Source organism: Carlito syrichta, unplaced genomic scaffold, assembly GCF_000164805.1.
Source record: "Carlito syrichta isolate Samal-C Ts95f unplaced genomic scaffold, Tarsius_syrichta-2.0.1 Scaffold308652, whole genome shotgun sequence".
In the NCBI taxonomy this organism is placed as follows: Eukaryota; Metazoa; Chordata; class Mammalia; order Primates; family Tarsiidae; genus Carlito; species Carlito syrichta.
The window spans coordinates 194,975-212,848 of record NW_007252748.1 but is presented as its reverse complement, the minus strand read 5'-3'; the positions used below and the strand labels follow the sequence as shown (position 1 = coordinate 212,848).

At 38.6% G+C, this 17,874-nt stretch overlaps 1 protein-coding gene across 5 annotated transcripts in view; it reads left to right on the top strand.

Annotated features, from left to right (window-relative positions):
• NOL10 (nucleolar protein 10) overlaps positions 1–17,874 on the top strand; it is a 128,392-nt gene that overhangs the window by 91,244 nt on the left and 19,274 nt on the right. For all 5 annotated transcript variants that reach the window (XM_021716271.1, XM_021716272.1, XM_021716270.1 and 2 more), the window contains 4 exons: positions 1,602–1,728; positions 6,945–7,024; positions 7,216–7,314; positions 8,802–8,891. In XM_021716271.1, coding sequence (XP_021571946.1) covers positions 1,602–1,728; positions 6,945–7,024; positions 7,216–7,314; positions 8,802–8,891 — 396 coding nt within the window. The remainder of the gene's footprint in view (positions 1–1,601; positions 1,729–6,944; positions 7,025–7,215; positions 7,315–8,801; positions 8,892–17,874) is intronic.

The following is a 17,874-nucleotide window of genomic DNA, read 5'->3' as shown; positions in this document are numbered from 1 at the left end:
TATCTGACATCTCCTCTTTTTTTCCCCCTTAATTGAAGAGGGTGTGAACAGGGTCTGCTTTCCTTTGTTAAAACTCTTTTCCTCTTAGCTTTTCTTCTCCAAAAAGTTTAAGCTAGATTTAATAATTTCCATTATGATTTCTGGGGTTTTTTCCTGTATAATTAACTGCTACTAAAATAAGTAGCTGTTGTCGTCATTGGAAGTTACATATTTTCTGAGCCAGTGTTCTCTCGTTGGAAAGCCTCCAATTCAAGGGAGGATTCCAGTGGCCTATCTTCTCTGTTGAGTGAGCAGACTTCCTCTGGAATAGGCATTGCCTTTAGTGGGTGTGGCATTGTGTTGGAAAAGGTTTGTATTAATAGCAAAAAAGTACAAAGCAGGCATAGTATTTTATGGAGTTAGTTGGATTATAAACTTTTAACTCTTCATATTTTATTAGTTGGTTATAAATTCTGTTCAGTCTTTTGTTCCTTGACCTTCCATTGGGATAACTTGTGGATTCTGGCTACCCATTTTAGATTAGTTCTGAAAAATTCTGTATACAAAAATGTTTTGAATTAATTGTTCTTAAATGGTAAATACAAATAGTATGTCTTTATCATGTATGACACAATGTTTTGAAATATGTATACATTGTGGAATGGCTAAATTGAGCTAATTAACTTTTGCATTACCTTACATAGTACTTGCCATTTTTTGTGGTGAAAACATTTAAAATATAGTCTTAATGATTTTCAAGAATACCATATGTTGTCATTAACTGTAGTCTAAAATTTTAATTTTTAAACAGTAAAATGAATTCAATGAAATGAGCCATACAGAATGGAACATACTTATCAAGTCATTAGTTTAAAAACCTTAAAGACACTAATTTTTATTTTAGACTTTTTTCCATTAAAAAAATCTCATATATCAAAAATGCTTTTGTATAATTATAGAACTATTTTGAATGAGAGAGGTTATGGATATATTGATGGGGTTTTTGTTTTGTTTTGTTTTTGAGACAGGATCTCATTCTATTACCCAGGTCGGAATGCAGTAGCAGGATGCTGACTCACCACAGCTTTGACCTCCTGGGCTCAAACGATCCTCTTGCTCAAAGGGTCCTCCTAGGCTCAGCCTCAGCCTCCCAAGTAGCTGGGACTACAGATGTGTACCACCACACCTGGCTAATTTTTGTATTTTTTGTAGAGACGAGGTCTCACTATGTTGTGATCTTGAACTCCTGGGCTCAAGCAATTCTTCTGCTTTGGCCTTGCAAAGTGCTGGGATTACAGGCATGAGCCACCGTACTCAGGATGGATGTTTTATAAGTTCTTGAATTATTTATCTGTATTTTGATAGTTCTAATGTAAGACCATTCATTAATACTTTTGTTCCCCAAACTGAGATTGTTTCCTTTTACAAGCCTAAATTTTCTGTATTTTGTTTATTCTCTTCTGTTGTATACTTAATTATACATGTTGCATTTATCTGTCAATACGGCTAATTAAAAAAAAGATATAAAAGTTATATTTAAGAAAATCTGATTGTAAAGTAACTAAGACTAGGATAATGTGGTGAAAATGTGCATCTGTTGATGTCTTCATCTACACCCACAGGTTTTGGGCCCTGCTCCTAGGTGGTGTTCCTTCTTAGACAACCTGACAGAGGAATTGGAGGAGAATCCAGAAAGCACAGTTTACGATGATTATAAATTTGTCACCAAGAAGGACCTTGAAAATTTAGGTAAAACAAAACAACTATGATAAAATGTTCATACATTTTATTTATTTATTTATTTATTTATTTATTGACATCAGGACTGACTGAGCCATGTTTATCTGATCTTCCAATCTTCTCTTTCTGCCAGATCAGATAGCAATCGTATTATATGATCTGATTTGTACGTTTTCTGCTTAAAGAAAAGTTCAGGTAAATTTAATCTGCTGAAGCTTTTTTGGTACTCTGAATCAGCATACTAGCTATACACAGAAAAAATATTTTTCAAGAAAGTAATGATTTTTTTCAAGTACTGTTTGAGTATAGTAAGGTGTTGAAAAATATCTCCGATATTTTCCTTTCAGGTTTGCATGTAGAAGACTCAGTCCAAAACTTAGAAACCATAGGTTGAATCTTTAAATATGCAGTAGAACCTTAGTAGATACTTCATGTTTAGAGATCACAAGCCAAGTAATGTCTTATAGGAACAGCAAATACTTTATGAAATAGGACTTATTGTGTGCAGTCTGTATTCTAAGTGTTCTGTATAACTCATTTAATCTTCACATCCCTATGGAGTGGGTACTATTATGATTCTGTTTTATAGATAAGGAAAACAAAGGTGTAGAAAGATAAACTTAACTTGTCAAGGGCTTCATTGGTAGTAAACTTGAGAGCTAGAATTTTCAAATTTGTTTTTCTCTAGCTTTCTTTATTGTAGGAATACTTTATAAAATACACATTAACACCAAATATGTAATCAACTGTTTATGGTATCAGAAAGGCTCCGAATTTTCAATAGTTTCAATGTATCACAGCACAGGTAACATGAAGAAAAGTGTTTGCATTATTTTTAAATTTGCAGTTCTACTTGTCCTCCACTGAGGGCCTCAGAGGTGAGAATGTGATCAGGTTACCTCCAAATTTAATTTTTTGAGTCTGGATCTTACTTTGTTACCCAGGCTAGAATGCCATGGCACTATCCTGGCTTACTGCAGTCTCAACCTCAGGCACTCAGGTGATCCTTATACCTCAGCCTCCTGAGTAGCTGGGACTACAGATGTGCACCACCACACCCGGCTAATTATTTGATTTTTTGTAGAGTTGAGATCTCACCAGTTACCCAGGCTGGTCTTGAACCCATGGGCCCAGGCAATCCTCTCTCCTCCGCCTTCCAAATTGCTGGGATCACAGGCATGAGTCCCGGCCTTGTTTTATTGTTGACAGAGGGCTAGGCTGCAAATTATCAGAGTGGGAAAATAGGAGATCCATTCTCCACAGGTCTAGACTCCTTAGTTGTCCTTGGAACAGATGTGCAACAGCAGGAGAATATTAAAAGAAAATAGAATCATGTTGTTAGATTGAGTCTTAAATTTTATTTTAAACTTGTATCTCATAGCACAGTTAATCCAAGCATTGAAGCAGAATTATTTTCTACCAGTTACCACCAAAGTAATTTAAATTTTGCTATTTTTATTTTGCTTTTTTTTTGAGTTCGAGTCTCACTGTCACCCAGACTGGAATACAGTGGCACGCTACTGGGCTCGGGCGATCCTTCCGCTTCAGCCTTCCAAGTAGCTCCTTCCAAGTAGCTGGGACTATAGCTGCATGCCACCATGCCTGGCTTATTTTTTTATTTATTGTAGAGACGAGGTCTCACCACATTGTCCAGGCTGATCTCAAACCTCTGGACTCAGGCAATCCCCTCATCTTATCTTCTCAGTGTGCTGGGATTACAGACTTGAACCACTGCACCTGACCTAAATTGTACTGTGTTTAAAAAGTAAAGAGCTGAATTCAACCTTTTAAAAAATTTCTTATGAATGAAATAGGATAAAATAGGATATTCCTATTGAAATGTCTTCTTAAATATCCCCAACATAATTTTTATAATATGCTTATATCACATTTGCCACCATTCTATATATTAATTGAAGGAAAAAAGAAAATTGTTATTTTGTAGATTTTTTGTTTTTAATTTTAAAGATGTGGGATACAATTCAGGATTCTGTATACAAGTGGTCATTATACAGGTGAAGTTTAGGCCTCCCTTTAGTCCCCACTTTGCCTGGTTTGAAGTCAGGTACCCTTATTAATGTTGTGTTGCATCCCCCCTACCCCGGCAGTTTCCCACTACTGCCAGTCCCTTTCTTATAGCATTATGGTAAATGTTCAGTGTCATTTATGAGTGAATTTTGTGGATTTAAAAAAATTACTTTAGTACATTTGGGGTATAAAATTTTTGTTAAAATGTAATTATACTACTTATTCTAAAAACTATAGACCAGGCCTGGTGCCTCAGCCTATAATCCCAACATTTTGGGAGGCCAAGACGAGTGGATTACCTGAGTCTGTGGGTTCGAGACCAGCCCAGGCAAATTGGCAAGACCTCATCTCTACAATAAATCACAATTAGCCAGGCATGGTAGCACATGCCTGTAGTTCTGACAACTTGGAAGGCTGAGGCAGAAGTATTGCTGGAGCTCAGCAGGTTGACCGTGAGTGTGCCACGCCACTCCAGCCTGGGAGACAGAGTGAGACTCAGCTAAAAAAAAAAAACCTATAGAAGTAGAGATACTATTTAACAAAATGCCAATTTTACTAGAAAGCATTTTATGTATATTATTAGTATCTTTTAATATTAAATGACCCATTGGTTAGCATTTCCCCATTATGTATAAAACCTTCTAAATAGGTTATTTAAAGTAGAAGTAAGGATATACATGATGCATTTGCCTTACTTTCTAAGATTATAGTGCAGTGTTACTTATGCATTTGCCTTACTTTTAAGATTATAGTGCAGTGAATACTTATAGGTCAGGTGCAATGACTTACACCTGTAATCCCAGCACTTTGGAAGACCAAGGTGGGAGGATCGCTTGAGACTAGGAGTTTGAGACAAGCCTGGTCAACATAACAGATCCTGTCTCGAAGAGATGAAAAAAATTAGCTGGATCTGGTGGTTCACACATGTCCCAGCTACTCGGGAGGCTGAGGCAGGAGTTTGCGGCTGCTGTGAGCTTTGATCATGCCACTGCACTCCAACCTGGGTGACTGAGCAAGCCTCTCTTTTAAAAAAAAAAAGAGTATTTGCAAGTTCTGACTCTTCCCAGGTATGGCCTTTAGCAGATCTTATAGCTGGGTATTTCCTGTAACATGTTCTGTGGATTATTACTTCTATAAGAAAGACTAGGTGGATAGCATAGACTGATACCACGGACACTCGAGGTAGACTGACATGGGTCTACATCCCACCTCTCCCATTTCGTACTTGCATGATCTGGACAATTCATTTAATCTCTTTAAAGGCTTGGTTTCCTCATCTGCACAATAGGAATAATTTTGGTACCTACCTGTAGGATTGCTTGAAGAATTAGTCAGATAGTGCCTGAAAAATACTCAGCACAGTGTCTAAGAAGGAGTGAGTGAATGTGAAATTTTATTTTAAGAGATGGCAAATAAGTCTGAGAAATGCTAAGGTAAGCAAAGTTAAATCAATTTCTTTACTTATGGACTTCTTAGAGCCTTTAATAATATCATATATTGTACATCTCCAAACTTACCTGACCATAGAACCTTTTTTCTCTTCAGGAGATCTCTTGGGACTAGTGTTCTGTGGAGTTAATGATGAGAAGTGCTGCTGCTGTCAGATTGTTTGTTTTGCTGTGAAAAACTTTCCACTTGGTTTTTATTTATGACCTAACTTGGAATGAGAATAATTCTTTGACCTTAACAGAGGAAACAAAAATTGCTTTTGCAGTTATTGGTAGATGTGTTTGATAATTTGGTAGTTAATCAGACCCATTATTTTGAGGAAAGATTAGGTAATAAACACACATGTGCAAGTGCCTAAATGTAGATTGTCATGCATTGGTACATTTCATTAAGGTTCAGCCCTCTTTTTATAAGCCTCCACTGTGAAAATCCAAACGCTTTTATCAACCTAATGAATTCTACAAAGTATTTTTCCAACCCAGTGTTATAATTACTTTATGAGATTTTCCTAAATTTAACTTTGCCTTTTTAATGTTGTTCTGTAATGTATACTACTTTGTACTACAGCGTGAGTTTTGCCTAGTACCTGATTTTCAGGTCTAGATGAATATGTATTTCTAAAATTTGGAACTGTTTTCCTTAAAAAGACTGTTGCTTAGAATCATACCACAGATGCTCTTCATGTGGGCATAACACAGTGAAGATAGTCTCATAGTCTTTTTCTTTGTAAATATTTGCAATTAATAATTTGTATGACATAGGCACAGCGTTAGTATGTATGCCACAAATTCTGAGTGTAATTATTTATTTTATTTTTATTTTTTGAGTTGAGGTCTCACTCTGTCACCCAGGCCTGGAGTGCAGTGGCACACTCACGGATACCCCAGCATCGATCTGCTGGGCTCCAGCAATCCTCCTGCCTTAGCCTTCCAGGTAGCCAGAATTACAGGTGTGCACTACCATGCCCAGCTAATTTTTGTTTTTATTTTAGAGACAAGGTCTCGCCAAGTTGCCCAGGCTGGTCTCGAACCTGCGGGCTCAGGCAATCCACTCGCTTTGGCCTCCCAAAGTGCTGGGATTACAGGCTGAGCCACTGAACCTGGCCTAAATGTAATTCCTTAAACTAGGAAACTCTGTGATTATTTGAGGCAGGTTTCCCAAACCCTGATTGACAGTGAACTTTTCATTAGTCAGTGATGAAGAGTATATATATTTATAGTGTACATGATAATGTGCTCGTGTATGTTTATATATGTTGGTAGAAATTTTTCAGCTGTTCTTTCTTGGGAAGACTGTCTTTTCTACATTATTGTTGTGACAGTATCCTTTGTTTTTGGAAATTTGGGGAAATAACAGTGTTTCTCCTCTCATTCTTTCTTTCATTTCTACTTGGCTATATAAAATTTGGCAACTTAGTTTTGATCTCCAATATTATTATTAAAATTGAATTGGTTTGTGGAAACCACAAATCTGAGAATCACTCAGGGTATGAGCAACCCTCTTTACCAATCTGTTAGAGTTCGTAAAGACATTTTCATTATTTTTATGCTTAGTGTTACATTTAAAATAAGTTAAAGATGATATTGCTGAAGTAGATTAAATTTTCTTCATAAATAGATATGTACTTCTAATATTCAAATTTTTACTCAGAAGTGGAATCTTACAACCAAATTGTTGTCCAAGAAAAACTGGCAAATTTTGACTAAGATTTCATAAGGACCTGCCCTTTTTTGATTAACTTTTTCCAGGTCTCACACATCTCATTGGATCTCCTTTTCTCCGGGCATATATGCATGGATTTTTCATGGATATAAGACTCTATCACAAGGTAATTAAAAACTACAGTTATTTCAGGTGACTACTGAGCAATCTATAGCCATTTCTTCTATACTGGCACCTGCATAAAACTTAGGATTTGTAAGGGTTCTGTCTGATTTAGGCATAATAGTCATGGTGTGTATGAAAATGATGTTACTAAATACCATTCTTTTATTTTTAAAATTCTTTCATTTTGAAAAGGTGAAACTAATGGTAAATCCATTTGCTTATGAAGAATATAGAAAAGATAAAATACGACAGAAAATAGAAGAAACACGTGCACAGAGAGTCCAATTAAAGGTAAATATTATCCTCACCACTAAATTTACCAGAGAAGAGTACTTAATTTTCATTTTGTGTATTATTCCAAAGAAATCTATCAATCTTTTCTTAGTTGAACATTTTTAATTTCCATCTTTTACTAATTTTTTTTAGTATATTTTGTTTGTCATGAGGTGGATACTCTTTAGTTTTATCATTATGAACTCTGTGGTATGGCTAGAATGACTGATATTGCCACCCCCACTAAGAAAATCTGATGGTGTTTTCAAATGGGTTTTCCATTTTTGGAGTGTTGGGGCTTTGTTTTCTTATTGTTCTTTGGCTGTATGTCAGACCCTTTTCATCATGGGAAACGGTCATCACTCTATCAGGAAACAAACTACACCAGGTGTATTAGTAGAATTTAGTGTAAAGAATTATTAGCCGGGTTTTAGAGAACTTTTCAGGCCAACTGCAGAGGTATGGATGAGAGAGATTAATTGCAGGAAGCAGCCAGGAATAGGAAGGAAGAGGCCCTGAGGAGATGGAGCCATACTTCTGGGGAAGGGCCACAGGCTGGTGCTGGGCTCCTTGAGGCATAGTAAGGGTGTTCTAGGAGTGTTAGAAACTGCAAACTGCAAACATTTCCACTGCTGCTGTTGGACTGCCTCTTGCTTCCAGGGCTGTGAGCTGTTGTGTGGTGCAGCCCAGTGAACAAACAGGGAAGAGCAAGACCTACCTTCCTCCTGCCTTCCAGTCTCTCTCCAGCCACCCCTGTTGATTGAGTTTAATCACTGAATGATCTCAGTGCTTGTAACTGAGCACTGATATATGTGTATACTCTTTCATTACAAAAGACAAGTGACTCTTTTCTGCAGTTACCTTAGTATTTTTTTCCTTTTTTACAGAATAGTTAAAAGTTTGTTGGCAAAGAGACTGGGCTAAGGAATACTTTTGCCACCACTCTTTCTAGCACTTATCAAAGTTGCATTTTACTTGCTGAACCATAGAACAAAGTACCAAGTGGAAAGGAAAGTAGATAGCTTGTAACTTTTGATCCTGAGAGTTGTCAGACTCAAATCTAGAATTCCCTTTAGAAATCTGCTGTATCAGGAGCAGGAAATAGTGCAGTTAGCGTGATTGGTAGCATTTTAGCAGTTCCGGGCACCTCCAGCCAGAGGCTACAGAAACATACCCAGTGGCCTCTTGTTAATCAGGTAGGGATCCTAGACCTCTTCTGACTGATGGAGGCCCCAGGCAGCCTTTCCCAGTACGCTTCTTGGTGTGTAGGGAACGGACTTGAGGGATGGCGAGTTCTCCCAGCCGTGTGCTGAGGTTGCTGTGTTTGTGTCATATGGCCCGCCTGATGACATCCCTTGTGTTCATATTTCCTACTCTGGGGATAATGAAATTCTTAAACTAAAAATTAGGTAGCTCCTGTTTATAAACTTATACTCTTTATAGAACTCTTAACATTTAAAGCAAAAATGTAGATATCTTAATAGAGCTTTTTTCCTGTCTATTAGAAATTACCAAAAGTTAACAAAGAGCTGGCACTTAAGTTAATTGAGGAAGAAGAGGAGAAACAAAAGTCTACGTGGAAGAAGAAAGTTAAGGTAAGATTTTATAAGGCAGAGAAAATATTGTCAATTGTTTCTACATTGCTGTTGTTTCTTTTTACCTTAAAAATAGGTGTAGTTTTTTGTTTTGGCTTATGAGATAGTAAGTGTATGCTCAATATAGGAAATTTGGAAAATAGAAAACATATCAAGAAGAAAGCGACCCATATAATTTTCAAACCCAGAGAAAGCCACCATTAATATCTTAATGAATTTTTTCTTATTTGTCTTAAAATTATAGTAGCAAGATATTCTTATATCTTGTAAAGTATCCTAGTTCTGTAAAATAACATAGGTATGTCACTATTTTGTTAAAATTCTTTGTATTTTTAATGGTTGTATATTCTGTCTTACGGGTTTATTATAATCTACTTTATCCTTTCAAATATGTAGGGTTTTAAAAAAATTCTTATATGTATGTTGCCGTTGTTCTTTGTGCTAAACTAGGTTTGCTTATAATTCCATAAGTAACTGCTTTTTATTTGGACTCGGTGTTATTTGGATTGCACATGCTGACATGGAACTGCCCCCTGCCCTCCTTTACTAATATAGAAATAGATGAAGATCAGCTACAGAATAGATGAGGGTTGTCGCTTCATTTAGCTGGATATTGTCCAGAGGCAGAGATGTCTTCCTAATTTTTCTGGATATATGAAGATTCCCTGGGTTTTTCCCAGTCCTGTTTTCTCATCTCCTTAGATCAGGCAGGCAGATAGCGAAGCTTGGCTACGTGCTGGAAGGAGTTGTCAGGATCTGATCTCTGCCAGAGCCTACAGAACCCCTCTCTCTGAGCAAGGGCTAGCCCACAGCTCTGGGCCAGCTGCCTGGTGCTCTCAGGAGGCTTTCTGTTTGCTCATCTTTTCTCTATGATCTGATTTTTAACCAAGTAAGTGAATGAAAGATAAGCGAGCTCTTTTCGTGACGTTTTTCTGTTTCACTCTCTTTATCAGCACCCAGCAACTTTAGCTATAGTGCCTTGTCTTTGGCTCTTTTTCTCAGTGGTTGCATAATCTTGGGTGATTCCTCAGCTTTACCAGGTCATAGTTGTTTCATCTGTAATATGCAAGGGCCAGATGTGGACATTCTAGTGCTGGGATTTTTCAGCTGACTCAGACTCACTGCTCCCTCTTTAGTGCTCTGTTTCCTTAGCCTCTCCCCACATCCCCTCATCCTGTCTCTTACATTCTTTTAAGAGATTATTTAAATCTTAATTTTTGGAAACCTTCCGTAAGTAAATAGATAGATGACTTTTATGCTTTCATTTTCATGACATGAATAGTGTACCAATGTTGAAATAATTACTTAAAAGCATATTTAAATTTATATCTGTGTGCTATGGCTATGTACCTCTCTAATCAATACCAATATATATAAACGTGTATGTTTATCTTCAAGTATTTAAAATGCAAGTGATTCCTGCTGTGTTGACTCCTCAGAATATTCACATTGGTGTTCTGGTTAGCCAAGCCTAAGGATGATTAGGTAACTTTTAGTTTCCTAGTGTCATTTTACAAGCTAAATGGAAGTAATCCTTGGAGAGTGGAGCTAATTCAGGCTGCATATTATGCATTCTTACTTGCATTTTATGTTTGAGCCCTTAATCATACGATAGTGGGTAGGACATTTAAGTAAAATTTTAATTTTGCTACTTTGTGCTGCAGGATATGCTAGAACCTTTTTATAAGGCAGAAGAAATCCCCTTCCATTGCCCTCTGTCTTTGGTACACTTTTGTTGAGGTTGGAGGAAGCCAGAGAAGATTTAGAATATATGGTAGTGCAAAAGGGTAGAAATGACCCACATGCTGAGTACGTGCAAAGCAGTCTTCACAGTCAGTAGGAAAAGTTGCCATTGTGCTATAGCTTTTTTGGGGGGGGTTGGTATGTTGTTTTTTGGTTTGGTTATATAGAGATGAAGTGTCATTACGTTGCCTACACTGGTCTCGAACTCCTGGGCTCAAGAAATCTTTCCTCGGCCTCCCAAAGTGCTGAGATTACAGGCATGAGCCACCACGCTTGGCCGCCTTTAAACATTTTTAACAAAACATTAAAAACTCTCTTACCATCCATTATAAATATATAGGGAGGGCGGGTGCGGTGGCTCAAGCCTGTAATCCTAGCACTGTAGGAGGCCAAAATGAGAGGATTACCTGAGCCCGCAGGTTCGAGACCAGCCTGGGCAACATGGTGAGACCTCTACAATACATCAAAAAATTAGCTGGGCAGGGTAGCATGCGCCTGTAGTTCCGGGTACTTGGAGGGCTGAGGCAGAAGGATCGCCGGAGCCCAGATGGTTGATGCTGGGGTGACCATGAGCATGCCACTGCACTCCAGCCTGGGTGATGGAGTGAGACTCCAACTCAAAAAATAACATCAAATAAAATAAAAATAAATGTATAGAGAAATAAAAAAATAGGAAGACTAGCATCTATTTAGTGTACTGTAATTCAGAACATTAGAAATAAAGCAAAATTGACAGTTTTATTTCTTTGTCTAAAATAAAGAAAAACCTTGTCAAGAGTGCTTGAAACAGTGCTTGCCTTCTTCTCATCCTAAACTTACAGTAGGAGCCAGTACTTCTCTTTCCCTCACAAATTGTCATATTCACTGGAGCTTCCAGTGTTTTATACTTTGCCTTTTGATATCATGAAATGTCTCCAAGAGTTCCTTTACTGTGAAGTCTTTTGCCAGCACCGTCTTTTGCCAGCATCACTTCCAGTGGGACATTTTCCTTGTTGTCACAACTGCTGTCCTCATTTCTTTTTTTTTTTGAGTTGGAGTCTCACTCTGTCGCCCAGACTGGAGTGCAGTGGCCGCTTCCGGCCACCGCAGCCTCGCCTGCTGGGCTCCTGCGATCCTTCCACCTCAGCCTTCGAGTAGCTGGAATTACAGGCATGCGCTACCACGCCCAGCTGATTTTTTGATTTATTGTAGAGCTGAGGTCTCGCTGCCCAGGCGGGTCTCGAACCCGCGGGCTCAGGCAATCCACTCACCTCAGCCTCCCAAAGGCGCGGGATTACAGGCTGAGCCACCGAGCCCGGCTTGTCCTCATTTCTTTTGAGATGTTCACCTTCACATGGCCCCCTCACTGCGGATCTAGAGTCCCAGCCCGCGGTAGCGTCCACATTCCCACAGTCAGCTCTTTCTTCTAGAACTCCCTTTAAATGTGATTCAATTTTTTTTTTAATCTCTGTTGGCCAGTTCTCTCTTAATTGTCCATTTTTGTAAAATGTCACAAGTTTCTCTTTGGACATAAAGAGGCAACAACAGCTCCACACTTCCTGTCTGCATGAGCTGAATAGGAAGTTCACTGCACCTCACACTGCAGTCACTGACAGGCTTTGAAAAAAGTGACATAATTGGCCACTGACCATGATGTGCATGTATTATTTACATATGGATTTGTGAACTGAAAAGCTAATTGTACTTTCTATAAATACTGACAGTTGATGAACAGAGGTAACTGAAATTTGAACTGTTACTGAGTCACCTGATGTATAATTACACCGTGGCTACTTCTTCCTGTCAATGTTGTACAAATCAAGGACTTGCCTTTATGTTACCTTCAGTCAAATATGTATTCCACTGGCATTCATTTTTGCTGCTATATTCTCTTTAATGGACAACCAAGTTGACATTTATTTATTTATTTTATTTGTGGGTCATCCTGTAAAGAATAAGCAGGATGTTTACTGTTTCTACTGTAAGTGCAAGGAAGAACTTTAGAAATTATGTTAAAGTTTTTAAGTTCTTTTATTTTTCCTTTTTAAAATTTAATTTAATTTTAAGTTTATTTTCAATTTTGTAGAGAAATTTGTTTTTATTTTTGTAGAGACAGGATCTCGCTATGTTGCCCAGGCTGATCTCAAACTTCTGACCTCAAGCAATTCTCCTGTCTTGGCCTACCCAAAGTGCTGCGATTACAGATATAAGCCACCACACTCAGCCTGTTTTTTTTTCCCCCTTTTACTTTATTTTTTATCTTTTGTAGAGACAGAGTCACACTTTGTTGCCCAGACTGGCCTTGAATTCCTGACCTCGTGCAGTCCTCTTGCCTGTGCCTCCAAAGTGCTGGGATTACAGACATGAGCCACTGCACCTCGCCAACAACATTAGAAATTTTTTTCTTCTTCCATCAAACAGCAGTTTCTCTCCAGCTGCTCGTAGCTGAAAATGCTGTCTTTGTAGCTATATTACCTGATAACACAATTCTGCTAGAGAGTAGTATTTGTAAAATGTGCCCCCAGTCTGCTTTGCTTTTTGATGACTTACTGGCCCAAATCAGGCCCTTTGATTAGAATTCAGTTTCATTCCAGAAATAGTCATGTGCCCTTCTCAAAATATGAGGCTATGCTTAGAAAAAGTGTGTATAATTGTTTAACCATTTTATCTTATGTAAAATGAAGAACTTAAACATCATGAATTAAGGGAAGAATTCTTCATTATAAATTGTAAAGAATGCTTAATAGAATTGTTAAATCCTTCAACAGGTCATTAGTCTTGCCTTTGAACTCAGCTCCTCAAAACATCAAGAGTTTTAGTAGTTCTGATATCTCCTGATTTGAAAGTCTGTATCTCACAGTTATGTTCTGCTTTGTCTGCAACTGAAATTTAATGGAGACAGACAGTGAAGTATGTTCCCAAATATTGCTACCACATAACATGATAACATAATAAAAGTCTAATGTTTACTCAACAGTTGGTGTTGAATCTAACGTAGGAAGTGAACCACTGCACAATATCAATAAGCATTATTTAGATGTTGTCTAAGTTCAGAAATTTGGTAGTATCAATTCTAATTAAGAATAAATCAATTTATTCTTTCAACAAATACATATGAACTTCCAGTATTCACAGACAGCTTTGAGAGGCAAGGCATTTGTGGTCCATTTGATTTGTAAAGGATTTGAGTTGTGATTAGAGCTGTTTTTACTACAAGTGTCATTTTTTGCACGTCAGCCTTTTCTGCTAGTTTTTCACTGTTGCCTTAAAGCCGTGGTTGAATATACTTTTCTTGGATTCTGCAGTAGCATAGGCAGGGACGTTCATGAGCTCTCTAGGCCATGTGTACTCCATGGCTAGGAAACTGTGGAATAGATATGTCTTAATGGCCTCAGGAATCCTAAATGCCATGAATAGCTTATATTTAAGTAAGAACTCACTCACCTCTGTAGGGAAAAGATAGAATTATGTGTACAGACCCTTTGGGTTAGATCAGATCAGTGTTAATGTTCAAAATATTATTTTTAAAGCTTTTTTAGTACCAGTTAAAATTTGGGTTTTTATTTATTTATTACAGTTACACATAGGTAGCCTTAAAAGCTCAACATTTCTCCAGGTCTCATTAGGAACAGATACTATTCCATTGTCTGTTGTGGTCCCCCCCCCCCCATTTTCACCTCTTCTCAACCACTTTTGCCTTTTTAGCTGATGCTTAAGTCAGTATTCGGCATTACATTGTTATACTTATGCAAATACTATTTTCAGCCAGGTCAGAGCTAGTAGCTATCTATGACTGCATTTCTTGTACAACCTTTATTTCCCTGGAGTTAATAATTGTCTCTTTTGTTTGCTTTCTATGTAGTTATCATCTATCAATCCCCAGTTCTTTACCAGTTGTCTAAGTATAATTTTGAAACATTTATATAGGTCAGACTTCATACTTATTTACCTTCTTGAAAAAGTTGTTTCTAGACCTTTCTGCCCCATTCCATTCTGGACTGGTCACCTTCTAATCCTTTTCAAACATGCAAGTTCTCAGCAACAGCAACTGATTACCCTTACGTGCTACTTTTCCTCAGGAAGCTACTAGAGGATTTGCTCCTCCAAAATAAGAGAAGTAAGCTCAGAAAGAGGGAGTGTCTGAGGAACCCTCCATGGGATGGAATAGGATGACTGTGGGTCCATTTTCAGTCTCGAAATCACGCCCAAGTGCTGACTGCCTGGTAGCTTCTTTCAGTCTAGAAACGAATTAGTTTTTCCTGCCATCATCCTTGATTATTTGTTCATAGTGAAGAGTGAGGGAGTTAAAAGGTTGAATGAAAACTCTAAGGTGGGCAGGGTCCCTCAATCACTGTGGTGACTTAGCTAAGCTAGCCAAATATCATTATCTTTTAGGTCTTTCTCCTGACTGGTCAGTTCCTTCTGCTTGGAGAGTGAAGGCCTGCCTGTCAGCAGTCTGAGGACTGACCACTGTGGGTCATGACAGCTTGGGAAGATGTGGGCTCATGGGGACACCGAGGCCTCGTGTGCCAGCCTTCGCTTCCCCTCCTTGCCTCCAACACACTTATTTCCTTGCTCTTGCCATGCCAGGCCCCAGCCAGATACCTCCTCCTCTCCCTCCTCCAATGGGAAAGGGCCAGTGGCTAGGCTTTCCAGAGCTGGGGGTGGGATTTTAAATAGACTTCCTTTTCTTGCTTCCAAATCTTTATTGCTCTTTTTTCCTTTCCTCCTCATCCGTAAGGGTTTGCGTCCTTTTTAAAAAGCCCTTTTTCTATTGTTTTATGGAGTTTCAGGAGAGATTTGAACGAGATTCTTGTGTTCAAGCCACCGTCTTTACTCAGAAGTCTGTATCAAGTTAATTTCATAGATACTATAGCATTGAAATAATTTGTTTAGCCAGGCTCGATGGCTCAGCCTGTAATCCCGCGCTTTGGGAGGCTGAGGTGAGTGGATAGCCTGAACCCGTGAGCAACTTGGTGAGACCTCATCTCTACAATAAATCAAAAAAAATTAGCCGGGTGTGGTAGTGCGTGCCTGTAGTTCCAGCTACTTGAAAGGCTGAAGCAGAAGGATCACCGGAGCCCAGCAGTTCGAGGCTGCGGTGGCCAGGAGCGTGCCACTGCACTCCAGCCTGGGCAACGGAGTAAGACTCCAACTCAAAAAAAAAAAGAAACAATTTGTTTCAAATGGCAAGTGTTACTATGTTGGGAACAAAATATTCATAACTAGCATTCTCAGTTCAACAAATAGAATTCTTTAAGGTGGGCTATGGTATGAACAGTACTTTAAGATGATTTCCATATTTTAATGGTAAGTGTTGAGCATGTGTATGTATGTATTTATAGAGCAGATCACTAGCCAGACACTTGTAAACTAGGATAGAACATCACTAACTATGCCTTATCCTACTTTTTGTTTAAAGACAGCTGTGAAAACAAACAATTAGAGTAGGAAAAACCCCTGGGGGAAATATTTTTACAGCTGGGTCAGAAGAGTTTTTGTTTTATAATTGTTCATCCAGAGCATACGTGTTTTTAGGCAATGCAATTGATTTGTTTTAAATTTAAAAATCTTAAGAACACCAGCAGCATATTCATTTTAACATGTTTCTCTCCTTGTTAATTTTATTTCTTTCATAAATGTAGTAAGATGAAAATGCTTTTTTCTCAGTTTATTAGAGACAGGGTCTTGTTATGTTGCTCAGGCTGCTCTCATACTCCTGGGCTCAAGCAATCCTCCTACCTCAGCTTCTCAAAATGCTGGGATTACAGGCATGAGCCACCACACCTGGCACCCTCAGGTTTGTTTTAGTCTGATAATGTGTAATTGGCGCATAGCTATTCATTTGAAAGCATCTGGCTTTTTGGCAATACTACTTATCCCATTTTTATAGGTGTAACCCCTTCCTCTCTCCTGAGACCTGACGTGTTGCTCCTGGACACCTTGTGGAGACCACAGAGTTGAGCAGTCTTAAGTGGAGCATGGTTTCTTCCCTTTATTCCACCCGCTGTCTTTCTAACGCTCACCAATACTGGAGCCTGGCACCTGAGCAAGATGCTCGAGAGAAGTTTCTCACCCTGTTTTTAATTCTTAACCTTCCCATCTCCATAGCTTCAGTTCTAATTTATCTCACAATAATTCTTTACTAAAACGTATTTTTTTCCACTCTTGTGCTTCTGTTGCCCTGATTCAAGCCCTTTTTGTTCATTTCCTCAGGTGTCTTCTCCCTCCACAGTCCATCAGACACCATGCTGCTGCGGACTCTTGAAGCACACTTCTGTTTCTCATCCGTCTTCCCTTCCCCTCCTCCCTCCACCCTTTACTCTTCTCCAGTGGTTTCATCCTTAACTTCAGAATAATAGTCAAAGTATTTGAAACCCTTTATAGTATGACCTGATCAAAAAATGCTTTTTCAGCCTGGCATGGTGACTCATGCCAGTAATCCCAGCACTTTGGGAGGCAGAAGTGAGAGGATTGCCTGAGCCTAGGGGTTCAAGACTAGCCCGGGCAACTTGGCAAGACCTCAACTCTACAGTCAATCAGAAAATATAGCCAGGTATAGTGCTGCACACCTATAGTCCCAGCTACTTGGGAGGCTGAGGTGGAAGGATCACCTGAACTCAGTAGGTTGAGACTGAGGCCTGGGAAACAGTGTGAAACTCCAACTCAAAAAAAAAAAATGCTTTTTCAAATTATGCTACTCTACTTATGTTATCAGACTGTTTACTACTCCTCTGTTGGCTAGAAATGCTTTTTTCCATTTCCCACTTGCTGAAACCCACTCTTCTCTCAAGCCTCCTTCTAGATGCCACCTTCTCAGGCCCCTCTCAGAATGTCTCTTGTTGGGGTTACTTTACCTGTCTACTCCTGTGGCACTTTCAACACTATCAAGCCTTTGGAAGATGCCTGGTAGCATATTTGTTTATAATTTTTTTCTTCCTTACTAGATTAGGATCAAGACCAAGATCTTTCTTCCTTAGTGTTAACTCTATCTTGAAAATGATATTTAATCGGGGAAGACTTGTTGAATTTAATATCTTATAGAATTTTAAGTAAGGGTGTATCAGTTTTTAGGTACATACATGTAATAAACAGGTCAAGTACCCTAATGTCTTATGCTTTACCATATTTTTGTATGGACCTGGCACAAATACAGTATTAGGAACTTTATTTATTCTCAATAGTGGAGAAACAGTAAAATAGGCTGTTCAGTAGAGTCAGAGTCCATCACAAACAGGTTAGCTTTCTTCAGCTATGTTCA